The sequence below is a fragment of the Oncorhynchus masou genome, chromosome 12 (assembly GCF_036934945.1).
Source record: "Oncorhynchus masou masou isolate Uvic2021 chromosome 12, UVic_Omas_1.1, whole genome shotgun sequence".
NCBI lineage: Eukaryota > Metazoa > Chordata > Actinopteri > Salmoniformes > Salmonidae > Oncorhynchus > Oncorhynchus masou.
The window spans coordinates 54,583,683-54,597,569 of record NC_088223.1 but is presented as its reverse complement, the minus strand read 5'-3'; the positions used below and the strand labels follow the sequence as shown (position 1 = coordinate 54,597,569).

The 13,887-nt window shown below is 42.5% G+C and overlaps 1 protein-coding gene across 1 annotated transcript in view; it reads left to right on the top strand.

The window, feature by feature from the left end:
* LOC135550441 (gamma-aminobutyric acid receptor subunit alpha-3-like) overlaps window positions 1-13,887 on the top strand; it is a 151,824-nt gene that overhangs the window by 24,127 nt on the left and 113,810 nt on the right. Inside the window, exon 2 of the mRNA XM_064981235.1 lies at window positions 11,815-11,921. Within this exon, the coding sequence (XP_064837307.1) occupies window positions 11,836-11,921 (86 nt within the window). The 5' untranslated portion in view covers window positions 11,815-11,835. The remainder of the gene's footprint in view (window positions 1-11,814; window positions 11,922-13,887) is intronic.

Genomic DNA, 13,887 nt, shown 5'->3' with positions numbered 1-13,887 from the left:
GGAGAAAAACAAGCTTATATTTTGGGTTCTCATGGATTGTGACAGTTGAACTAAGCTCATAAATTATATTCTTCAAGAATCAATGGATATATATATATATATAAATATAAATATACATTTATATAAATATAAATAAATACAGAAATGGATGTAGCAACTACAGATTGCCCCTTTATGTCTATCAAAAGTGTGCAAGTTTGAGCATGTGTCCATTAAGCCTATGGATTTCTTTTTTATCAGCATGAATTAGATTGAGCAAGAAAAGTCCCTCTTTTATTCCACAGGCTGGGATCTGCACTATACAGCTGTTGCAAGAGCACATTTTTCACTGGCTGTCTACTGGTTTCAAAAACAAAGACTCATAGGCAGGTTAAACTTCTTGAATTCAACCATTATTGGGTTCAAATACACATTTAGATTTGTGAACAGTCATCCACAACAACCATAATCTGTAAGGTGCAAATAGTGTAATGAGAGAACAGGAGTGTGATTCACATCAATGCACTATGTAGATATCAATAATAAGGGATATCCGTATCATCGTAGACTACACTGCTGTCATCGTTACCTCCAAGCGTTTAGTCAAGTTGGATCATCTTTGGATGCCGACAGCAGTCGCACCATTGGAAGACATAGCTTGGACTGTAGCCTACAAAAGCCTATTCCTGCTCTTTTCCCATGATCAATCATTCACATTTGGTGTGTCATCATAGTGCTCTCTGATTTATGGTCAGACTCGCTCACAAGGAACAAACTTCAACTGGCACCTTTTTTTCAAAGCTGATTTCAATGTCATTGATAAAACAGAGAAGTGTCCGATTTTTTTTCTGCAAACATCCTTTCTGAATTTAAAAGTAATAAGTAATAATAATAAGTAATAATCTAGTTTTTCAAATGTATCTGTAATCTCATTACAATATTTTGCAGGTAATGTAACAGATTACATTTACCATTTTGTTTAGAATCCCTTACATAGTTCCAACATGATATAGTTCTTGCTATCTTCCCTTATGTTAAGTCTGTGAAAGAATTACCATGTTTATCTGTTAATAGCACAAGGACGACACAAGTTAAATTTAGTCTAGTGCTGTAGGTTGGTTATCTTTGAATGCAGCAGGTAATCATTCTTAAAGTCATTATTTCATGTATTAAGTTTATTGTCCATTTATTGGGTCAATTTAACTAATGGTTTATGTTAGGATTTGTGAAATATTAGTGCATTTGTATATGGTGGTCATCTTTGAATTCTGAGACTTTATTTTGTCTAAATCTGTTTGTGTAAATGACTTAAATCTCAGTTGGTACACTCCACATTAGTCTTCCAAAATACCTCAATACACTCTCACAGCTGTAATACGCTGACTGCGCAATACTAATCACAATATTTCAAATTGTTTCATGCAAATGAATGTTAAATTTAAATGATGCAGACGAATGACTTGATCAATAGTTACTGCTCTAGCATTCTATGGTGCCACCAACTGGTCTGGTGCAGCCATCTATGGTTGCAGTGACTTTATATTCACACAGCTTCTAAGGACAAGTACATAAGGTTTACATACCAAATTTCATGGCCTCATGTCTTTGAGTTCAGTTCCTTTTGCCCTGGTGTGATATGGTGCCATCTAGTGGTGTAGAGTGGCTGACTTTGAACTCATCTGTCATCAATGCAAAGGATGGCTGCTTTGAAGAATCTAAAATATATTTTGATTTGTTTAACACTTTTTTTGGTTACTACATGATTCCATATGTGTTATTTCATAGTTTTGATGTCTTCACTATTATTCGACAATGTAGAAAATAGTACAAATAAAGAAAAACCCTTGAATGAGTAGGAATATCCAAACTTTTGACTTGGACTATATATATATTTACAAATCGTCTTGGATTCCAAGTGTATTGGCCAATCAATCAATCTTAATTCCAACCCAATCCACATACTAACCCATCTTTCCCAGTACACTCCCATTTGACAAATTCCTTTTGCAATACATCCTTCTATTTTACTGTGATGTCTTACGAGGTATTTGTAACATTTCTACAGAGATTGTCCAAAAAAAGCAATACTTTTCCTAAGAGTATAATCCTATTTCCCATTGATTGATTGTCCTAACAGCACTGTTTACAGGTCCATCTGACGTTATGACTTCCACAACCACTCCTGGACCTGAATCCAAAAGCGAGCCACCGACGGAAAGTATCAAACGAGATGATCTATTGATTCTGTTTGCTTGTGGCAGTCTACACAGGGCTGATTGTTCAATACCCCATATATTGAGCATTCTTTTTTGCGCCGATAATTTTATATAATAGTCTAAATTGAAAATAATTCGATTGATGCGTCATTTGTTGTTTTGGATATCAGTTCGTTCAACTGGTGCCATGGTATTGGGACATGACAAATCTGTTCCCAACTATCTTCAATTTTGTGCAAGAAACTTGTCAAACCTCTCAGCCGTAAGTGCAACTGATACATTTTACGATTTATACTAGTCATTTTTAGCCATGCATGGTTTTTCATTGGAGGCAGACAAACCAATTCATTCCTTTCTCTTTTGAGTAATTGCCTCTTCCATTTTTGTGGCAGAGCTGAGATGAGATGGTTATACTTTTATATCTCCATACACCTTTGTTAATTACTTGAGCGACATAATTTGGCCATCCTTATTTACAATGTAATTCATAAACATGGTACCTTCCTCATACATTTTTTGGTCTTTCCTCCATCAGTACATTGGAGTGTGGCCATATTATTTGCTTTAATATTTGTTCTGCCTTTTCTGGAGGATGAAATTGGAATTGTAACCAACTCGGTATGGCTTCTTCATTTAAAAGGGAGGATACTTTAAACAGGGTTCCATTGTCAATACACCAGAAATGGTTGGTATTCATCTGTAAAACGGCAAACAGACCCCTTTTGAACAATGGATGTGCCTCTCTTAGTAGGCTGCTGAAAAGCAAGTTTGGATTTAGAAAGGATTTAAATTGACACGTAAGAAAATCAATAACTCAGCCATCTCTTAATCTCTTAACCAATCCCTATGTACTATGAGCCTACATACCGGTGTTTGGTGTTATTTGGATTCATGAGAATACGTTTTCAAAAGTTTACCAAAATGTCCAAGATGGAGGAAAATCTATCCTGACAGAACTTTTGGGTCCTTGAGGCAAATTTGTTCAGAATGAGAAGACACGTACGAACAAAGTTTCAAGTCTCTCGGTCAAACGGTGCGAAGGTTGAGGTTTTAAGTGAGACTGCTTATAACAGCACCAACTATAAGCCAGTCGGTCCTATTCTTTTTGACCAAGTTATTCATGGCCTATAGTTTCTGTGTGGTGAATTAGAAAAGGTTACCAATCTATGATTGAGTTATTTGACCATGTCAAAATGTATACAGTTGAAGTTGGAAGTTTACATACACTCAGGTTGGAGTCATTAAAACTCGTTTTTCAACCACTCCACACATTTCTTGTGAACAAACTATAGTTTTGGCAAGTCGGTTAGGACATCTACTTTGTGCAATGACACAAGTAATTTTTCCAACAATTGTTTACAGACAGATTGTTTCACTTATAATTCACTGTATCACAATTCCAGTGGGTCAGAAGTTTACATACACTAAGTTGACTGTGCCTTTAAACAGCTTGGAAAATTCCAGAAAATGATGTCATGGCTTTAAAAGGTTCTGATAGGCTAATTGACATCATTTGAGTCAATTGGAGGTGTACCTCAGTGCCTCTTTGCTTGATATCTTGGAAAAATCTAAAGAAATCAGCCAAGACCTCAGAAAAGCAAATGTAGACCTCCACAAGTCTGGTTCACCATTGGGAGAAATTTCGAAATGCCTGAAGGTACCACGTTCATCTGTACAAACAATAGTACGCAAGTATAAACACCATGGGACGAAGCAGCCGTCATACCGCTCAGGAAGTAGACACGTTCTGTCTCCTGGAGATTAACTTCTTTGGTGCGAAAAGTGCAAATCAATCCCAGAACAACAGCAACGGACCTTGTAAAGATGCTGGAGGAAATAGGTACAGAAGTATCTATATCCACATTAAAACGAGTCCTATATCGACATAACCTGAAAGGCCGCTCAGCAAGGAAGAAGCCACGGCTCCAAAACCGCCATAAAAAAGCCGGACTACGGTTTGCAACTGCACATGGGGACAAAGATCGTACTTTTTGGAGAAATGTCCTCTGGTCTGAATAAATAAAAATGGACAATGACCCCAAGCATACTTCCAAAGTTGTGGCAAAATGGCTTAAGGACAACAAAGTCAAGGAATTGGAGTGGCCATCACAAAGCCCTGACCTCAATCGCATAGAACATTTGTAGGCAGAACTGAAAAAGCGTGTGCGAGCAAGGAGGCCTACAAACCTGACTCAGTTACACCAGCTCTGTTAGGAGGATGGGCCAAAATTCACCCAATTTATTGTGGGAAGCTTGTGGAAGGCTACCCGAAACGTTTGACCCAAGTTAAACAATTTAAAGGCAATACACTCAATTAGTTTTTGGTAACATGCAAACTTCTGAACCACTGGGAATGTGATGAAAGAAATAAAGCTGAAATAAATCATTCTGTCTACTATTATTCTGACATTTCACATTCTTAAAATAAAGTGGTGATCCTAACTGACCTAAATAGGGATTAAATGTCAGGAATTGTCAAAAACTGAGTTTAAATGTATTTGGCTAAGGTGTATGTAAACTTCAGACTTCAACTGTATATATATCTTTTGTTTTTACAATTCTGAGAATGACAATACGTTTCAAATCTTTGCTGTGAACCCCTAAATAATGTATAGTCTTGCTTTTTATGTCTGGAAAGGCTTGTCTTAGACTACAGATAAAAATATAAATTACATTTGAGACTCTTCAATATAAATTATGTGAGATGATGACCTCGATGCGAGCAGGACTTGCTTAAATAATCAGCAGTAGATATCATGACATTAGCAGACACAGTTTTCTGTCAGACATTAAAGGGCAGGGAAATGTTATTTCTGGCTCTGGAGGGCTGGCATCTTGCGGCTTTTATGAGTAACATAAAATCTCTGATGGCTAACGATCCAGAATGAGTCGTAATATAGGCCCATTAATTGAAACAAAAACGCTGAGAGAGAGAGAACAATTAAACAAAGTCATTCGGTGGTCAGCTGGAATGAAGATTGGGGACGCCCTTCTGAAGTCTTTCAGCACATGAGGAGTGCAGTCATCAGGAACATAGGCACATGTGGTGAAGGAACAGACCTGAAGAGACGCACTCGTATCATTAACATCTCACGTCTGTTGACCCTTCCTCAGATCGTTTGTGTTCCCTACCCCTCGTAACAGAGAACATTCCTATTTCCTTGAGGAAGATCGGTGTTTGTTCCTCGATCTGTAAAGCGGCGAAGGGATGGGGTGGATGGGATGAGGGTCTCACTATCATCAATGCAAAACGCGGAGAGGCTGGAAACCAAGACACAGCTGCTGTAAGCAGTTAGCTGTATGCGCTCCAGTGACCACCCATAGAGCAGAGCCATGGTGTGAGAACAGGGGTGTGATGCTGACCAGTGACCAGGCCAACACTGACCCACAGAGCAGAGCCTGCATTGTGAGAACCGGGGTGGGATGTCAAACTGTAACCAGACAACTAAGGATCCACACAGCAGAGCCACAGTGAGAGGACAGGGGTCTGATGCCGAAACGCACTGCTTCCTTAATGTTCCCTATCCTCTTAAAGCACCTCAGATGGGATGACACAGTCACAAAAGGCACGTCTTTTAATGACGGGTCGTTTAGATAAACATTTATCTTACTTTGTCCTCTGTACGTGGCCGTGGAGCTCTGAAGGAAAGCCGGCCCCGCTGGTATTTGACTATTGACACGTGGCCATGGAGATAAAGCGAGCTGAGGTTTTTGACCTTTTGCTCTGATGGTTTGACAGGCGCCGGCAGGGAGATGTCTATTTTTTTTTCCGACATGTACTCAAATCAAATCAAATTGTATTTATCACATGCGCCAAATACAACAGGTTGAGACCTTACAGTGAAATGCTTACTTACAAGCCCATAACCAACCATGCTTTAAGAAGTTAAGAAAAACTTTGAAAATAAAATAGAAAATAAAAGTAGCAAATAATTCAACAGCAGCAGTAAAATAACAATAGCGAGGCTATATACATGGGGTACCGGTACAGAGTCAACGTGCCGGGGCACCGGTTAGTCGAGGTAATTGCGGTAATATGTGCACACACACACACACACACACACACACACACGGTTTAGAGAATTGAGCCTTGCCGATATTTGGCAAGATTGCACATACCAAGGCAGATTTGTTCACACCCTCAGAAAATGAAGAGGTGTCAGAAAGCACTCAGTGTTGAATTTTATATATACTTTGTAGAGGAGGTTTGTGACAGTATGTGGCTTCCCTGTTTGCTTTGTCATGAAGGAATATGTCAACAGCTAATCTTATGATCAGAGTTCTGTAGACACAGAACATGAAATATCAGATAAACACTTAACCACCTTCTTAGAAGTCACTTCTTATTTTTACAGTGTAAAGAAGTCTAAAGGCTTTGCACCGGTGCCAGAATCTCAGGGAGAAGAAATTAAAACTAGAACAGATCAATAGGGTAGATGAAGGACTTTGTATTTACCATGCTGCTTCTACCTCCCCCATCTCAAAGAGTAGTAATAACTGCATTGCCCCCCTCCTCTCTGTCTCCACTTCTCCGCCACCCCCTCTCTGTCTCTTTCTCTCTCTCACACACACAGTGATGACTGATGAGATGCATGTAATTTCAAGCTAGAATCTGCTGCATATCCCATCAGTCCCTTTGCTCTGGATAACCTCTTACCTTCGTTGCTTTTGGGTTGTTTTTCAAAAAGACCCACCCGTTTACATTTACCTTGTAAGCAACGCAGTATTTATGTTGTGACATTTATAAAATGGCGTTTCTTGGGATTTTTCAGAGCTATTCCCCAGACTTAGCTTTTTTGTCTTGTTGCCAGGTGCCTCAGTCATTACATTATTTATGTTTGTTCGTACTCTATGCATGTGTGGGTGATTCCAGTATTAATCCTTACAAATCTCCTACACTGTTGGTGTGTCTGAAGAAATGGGCGAATAACAGCAGCTTTAGAAACTAACCTTTGGAGGGGAAAACACAGGAACCGAATGCTGTAACTATCATGTTTCAGGTAAGACCCACATGCAGACTGTGTAGAAGTAACTATGTTTATTACAGCAACAGGGGCAGGCAAACAACAGGTCAAGGCAGGCAGGGGTCGATAATCCAGAGTAGTGGGGCAAAGGTACAGGACGGCAGGCATGCAGGCTAAGGTCAGGTGGAGGTCGGTAATCCAAAGTAGTGGGGCAATGGTACAGGACGTCAGGCAACCTCAGGGTGGGCTGAAAAGGTCAAAACAGGAACAATCAATCGACAGGAACAGAGGGGAAAACACTGGTAGGCTTGACGAAACAAACTGTCAACAGACAACCAGAGAACACAGGTATAAGTACCCAGGGGATAATGGGGAAAATGGGTGACACCTGGAGGGGGGTGGAGACAATCACAAGGACAAGTGAACCAGATCAGGTTGTGACTACCCACTTCCCTCTAGGGATGCCACTTGGCGTCCTACCTGGGCGCATACCTGATTGAGCGTGGTGCCAGCGCTGGGACTCAGAGATGAAGCCTGGGTCCAGGATGTCCCTAGCGAGACCCAACACCTCTCCTCCGGGCCATAACCCTCCCAGTCAACCAGGTACTGGATTTCCCTACTCCGAGGTTGAACCTTCAAGAGACGTCTCACTATGTACACCGGTCAGCCGCCGATGAGAGGGGGGAGAGGGGTGGGCCTGGAAACAGGAGACAAGGGGCAGTAAGACATGGTTTTAACTCTAGACACAAAAGGTAGGAAAAATACAGAGGGTACGGAGCAACAGAGGACGAACAGCATCGGGGCTAATGATCTTGGAGCGGGGAGAAAGGTCTCGGCTTCCAGGGGTGTAACCACAGCACTATAGGGGCATTCCAGTGCCTCAGGCTTCACCTTCGTGGATACCAGTCGGTGCTGAGGAAGCGAAGTGGCCCAGGCCTTACTGAACCCCACCCAGAGGTCCTGGTACTCTGCAGGGCTGGCGGAGAGTTCCGGGGCAATTTCCAAGCTCCCAGGAAGACGTCCCGGGGCAGGCAGAGCTGACTTCAGACAATGAGTGTGGCAGGATGGGCTCAAACCCACGATAGCACCAGTAGCCCAGTCAATAGAGGTATTGTGTCGCTGGAGCCAAGAGAATCCCAATACCACGGGAACCTTCAGAGGCTCAACTAGAAGGAATTGGATCATCTTGCTGTGGTTCCCTGACACTCATATGTTGATGGGGTGGTATGTTGGGTGACCCAGCCTAGAAAGCGCCCGTCCAGCGCTCTAACATCCATAGGAATGGAGAGGGGTTGAGTTGGGATGCCCAGCTCTGAGGTAGGTAACATCTATAAGACACATCGGCGCCCGATTCGATGAGTACCTGGAGAGACTTGGACTGGTCACCCCACAAAAGGGTGGCATGGAGAGGGGGGCGAGTAAGGGGAGAAGAACAATTATCTTTAAGACCCACCAGTGTATTCACTCCAACAAATGAGATAGGTCTCTTGAAGGGACAGGTAGATACAAAATGACCGGCAGTACCGCAATACAGACAACTCTCTTTTTTCACCTCCGCCACTAATACCTCCATACTGAAGCAAACAGCTGACTGTTCCCAAACGGCCGTAACTCAGACGAGGGCCCTCCCGGGCATCAGCGAAGTACGCTATCTTAGAGCGGTCGGAGGGGAAGGAGGAAGGCTGTAGCTCCATGACGAGGAAACACTGAGCGAGAAACGCCCATCAGGAGCCCGATTCTCCATAAAAGCACTCCAGGGGAGGTAAGCGGGGTTCCTGGGAATCCAGGGTGAAGGCACCGCTACCAACCAGGTTACTGAGGGGCTGAGAAGTTACCGTCGTGGTAGGCTGCCTAGTAAGCAACCCACAGACTTGCTCCCGCAAAATGTCTAATGCTCAGCTGTGACATGGGAACTCCTCATACTTACCAATGGTGGCTCCTTGGGAGGAGATGGCATAGCAGAGCTGGTCCAAGTCTGCTGGGTCAGTCATGGCCAGTTCATACTCAGGATTCATGTAAGACCCAAATGCAGACTGTGTAGAAGCAACAATGTTTATTACAGCAACAGGGGCAGGCAAACGACAGGTCAAGGCAGGCAGGGGACGATAATCCAGAGTAGTGGGGCAAAGGTACAGGACGACAGGCAGGCTTAGGGTCAGCGCGTGCAGAAAAGGTCAAAATCAGGAACAATCAAAGACAGGAACAGAGGGGAAACCGCTGGTAGGCTTAACGAAACAAAACGAGTTGGCAACAGACAAACAGAGAATACAGGTATAAGTACCCAGGGGATAATGGGGGGAAATGGGCAACACCTGGAGGGGGGTGGAGACAAGCACAAGGACAGGTGTAACAGATCAGGGTGTGACAGTAGCCTGCTGCCTGGGTGAGAGGAATTGCTCAGTATTTATGCTCCATAGCTGTTGTGCTGCTGCATATTGGGCAGAAAAGCAAATAAATTCCCTTGTCTTCACTGGTTTTGGCTCGCGCAGCAAGGAAACACATTGGACTTGTTTCATCTGTAATTTGAATAATTTGTTGTTGTTGGCGAGTCCATGTTTTACCTCCACTGTCTCCAAGTGCTAAAATATTCATATTAGTTTTGTCTTCATTGCATCTAAAACATGAGTTGCTCAGAGCTGACAGTAAAGATTATGTTTGTCATCAATCTCAGCAGGACTTAGTACCACTGTATTCACAAGCAAGGTGACTACAAAGGTTAAATCCCACTGGGGTAGGTTACTATACCTCTAACCGTTGAAGAGCTTTGGCATTTACCATTGCTTGGGACATAAACATGACGTATACAGTACAATATGGAAAGCCCAAAGCTTCCATTACTAACAACCTATAGTTTCATGATTCAAGATTTTGTTACGTTACAGCCTTACTCTAAAATTGATGAAATACAACATTGATGAGGACAATCTACCCACAATACCCCATAATTAAAAACAGAAATGCATTATTTACATAAGTATTCAGACACTTTGCTATGGGACTCAAAATTGATCTCAGGTGCATCTTGTTTCCATTGATCATCCTTGAGATGTTTCTACAACTTGATTGGAGTCCACCTATGGTACATTAAATTGATTGGACATGATTTGGAAAGGCACACCTATCTATTTACAGTTGACAGTCCATGTCAGAGCAAAAACCAAGCTATGAGGTTGAAGGAATTGTCGATAGAGCTCCAACACAAGATTGTGTCGAGGCACACATCTGGGGAAGGGTACCAAAACAATTCTGCAGCAATGAAGGTCCCCAAGAAAAATGGTTAAATGGAAGAAAAGCTAAGTGGAAGAAGTTTGGAACCACCAAGACTCTTCCTAGAGCTGGCCACCTGGCCAAACTGAGCAATCGGGTGGGAAGGACCTTGGTCAGGGAGATGACCAAGAATCCGATGGTCACTCTGGCAGAGCTCCAGATTTCATCTGTGGGGATGGGAGAACCTTCCAAAAGGACAACCTTCTCTGCAGCACTCCACCAATCAGGCCTTTATGGTAGAGTGGTCAGACGGAAGCCACTCCTCAGTAAAAGGCACACTTTGCCAAAAGGCACCTAAAGGACTCTCAGACCATGAGAAACAAGATTATCTGGTCTGATGAAACCAAGATTTCATCAATTTGGCCTGAATGCCAAGCGTCACGTCTGGAGGAAACCCTGCACCATCCCTATGGTGAAGCATGGTGGTGGTAGCATAAAGGTGTGGGGATGATTTTTAGCAGCAGGAACTGGGAGACTAGTCAGGATCGAGGGAAAGATGATCAGAGCAAAGTACAGAGAGCTCCTTGATGAAAACCTGCTCCAGAGCACTAAGGACCTCCGACTGGGCCATGGTTCACCTTCCACCAGGACAACAACCCTAAGCACACAGCTAAGACAATGCAGGACTGGCTTCGGGAGAAGTCTCCGAATGTCCTTGAACATCGAACATCTCTTGAGAGACCTGGAAATAGCTGTGTGACGCTCCCCCTCCAACCTGACAGAGCTTGGCAGGATCTGCAGAGAATAATGGGAGAAACTCCCCAAATACAGATGTGCCAAGCTTGTAGCGTCATACCCAAGAAGTCTCAGGCTGTAATCATTGCCAAAGGTGCTTCAACAAAGTACTGAGTAAAGGGTCTGAATACTTTATGTAAATGTGATATTTCAGTGTTTATTTTTTATAAATTAGCAAAAATTTCAAAAACACAATTTTTTCTTTGTCATTATGGGGTATTGTGTGTAGATTGACCAGAAAATGTTTTTAAAATACATTTTATAATAAAGCTGTATCGTAACAAAATATGGAAAAAGTCAAGGGGTCAAAATACTTTCGGAATATACTGTATATCAACTCAAAGCATTTTGGCTTACGTCATGTGTGTTCTTCATAGCAGCACACACCCTTATTGTTCTTTAAAGCTGTTTACAGTCTTTTCAACATCTCTCTGTCGTTACGCCCATTGAGGAAAACTGTCTGCCTGTCTGTGTGTCTGTGTGACAAAAGCTAGTCATCGGGCAATCCATTTAGATCCAGGTTCCTTTAGCACACCTGCCAGGGAATGGTGTGTTTATTAGACGGTGCCTTCTGCTTTCCAGGCCTGGAGATGCATATTGATCTGAGGTGTTACTGCATCACCAATCTTTTCTTCTTCCTCTCTTTTCTGCAGGGTTTTGGGCCGTTGTTTGAGATGGCTGCCACTCTCCGGAAACTTACAGTATTTGTGTCAGGCATGTGGATCTGCCTCCTGCTCCTCAACCCCTTTCCACAAACCGGGTAAGATGACTCATAGTTCTCTCCCTTCTCCCCCCCTAGCTCTCTCCCAATTCCAGACACTTGCTCCTCTCCACCTACTTTTTCCTCTCGTCCTCTTCTGTCCCCCATTTTGAAGCTCTAGGGATGTGTTGCAGCTAATGCATTCATTAATAAGGCTTTAGTACTGTAGCCAGGCTTTATGAGCCGCAGAATGCCATTTTGGAGACCCAGTGTAAATCGCTATTGGATTTCTAGTGGCAAAGCGATGCTTAATCAACCTGGAGGAAGGGAAGGCTGGCCTGCCGACAGAGCTTTGGGGAGACCTGAGGGACGGTGAGACAGGGCTTAGCCCAGATTGTTTTGCCATGGTGCCAGTCAGCCCTCGCTGTCTATTAGCAGCACACAGAACTGGTGAATTTCACATTTGTAAAAAGATGTACAGCCAGGAGGTTCTTTCCAAGACATGGCCATACACAAGGCCTAAGATCACTATGGTATTCCTACTGAGTCCACTTCCCCAGTGCAGTGTGCTGCATGCTCTAGCCTTGTGTATCCATTTCAAACCATGGACAAGGCTCCCTAGCCTACCACAAGCTTTTTAGAACTAGTGACTGAACTATTACTCACCACTGTTACTTACCCTTACTGACTCACACAGCAACTAGCATCTACCCATCTCAACTCATTTGTAAACCATCCCCCATTATCAAAGCATTCCCGTTGGTTTGCTACAGAGATGTCGTGACTTTACTTCCATTCATCTGATGACTGGTATATTTATCTAATCAACTAACTATGTTTAATTGTAACCCAATTTAAATTAGTCATGTAACAATTAACTCATTAGGATTTGGGGCACCACGAGAGCGGTTGTTTAAAGAGTCTTCCGAATTAAACTCTAAAGTCTTTACCTATCACATCCATAAAACAGTCAACGTATTAATCACAACCAAGTATCATATCATCATTCTGAACAGTCGTAACCTCCTGCAATCTGCAAAAACCCAAGCCTTACTTATGATTCAGTACTACACCAATCGGTTTAATTATTTATTTACTAGTGTCACGCCCTGACCATAGTTTGCTTTGTATGTTTATATGTTTTGTTTGGTCAGGGTGTGATCTGAGTGGGCATTCTATGTTGGATGTCTAGTTTGTCTGTTTCTGTGTTTTGCCTGATATGGTTCTCAATCAGAGGCAGGTGTTAGTCGTTGTCTCTGATTGGGAACCATGTTTAGGTAGCCTGTTTTGTCATTGTGGGTTGTAGGTGATTGTCTATGTCTATGTTAGTTGCTTGAGTCAGCACATTTTGGTATATGGCTTCACTGTCGTTTTTCGTTTATTGTTTTGTATTCAGTGTTCAGTGCTTTCTTTAATTAAAATATCATCATGAACACACACCACGTTGCATTTTGGTCTGCTTCGTACGAGGATTGTGACATCAAGCTCACTAAATGATAACACAGGATAAACACATATACTTAATACATTAGAAAACAGGTCCCTAGTGGACTGACACAGGGTAACCTAGTGGTTAGCATGTTGAACTAGTAACCACAAGGTACAAATCTGTCGTTCTACCCCTGAACAGGCAGTTAACCCACTGTTCCTAGGCCATCATTGAAAATAACTATTTGTTCTTAACTGACTTACCTAGTTAAATAAGGTAAAAATGTAAAAATATATATATATATATATATGGCAGATACAAGAGACACCGAGAGGGACAGAGACATAATACTTTGGTACATTTAGAACTACTCTCACAGTAATCATATACTTTGCACACGAACCGCCGCCCGTTTGGAGAAAAAAATCATGAATTTATTTACGTGTAAATGCATTGGTTACCGTGTATCGCTGTCGGAACCAGGCCTTCTTAGGAAGGGCGTTGGGCTTTTCCGCTGCAAACTTGGAAGGCTCTGATTGTTCAAAAGGGGTCCCCCTGTCTCTTCTACTGCTCTCCACTGCCATCGCCCGGCATCCG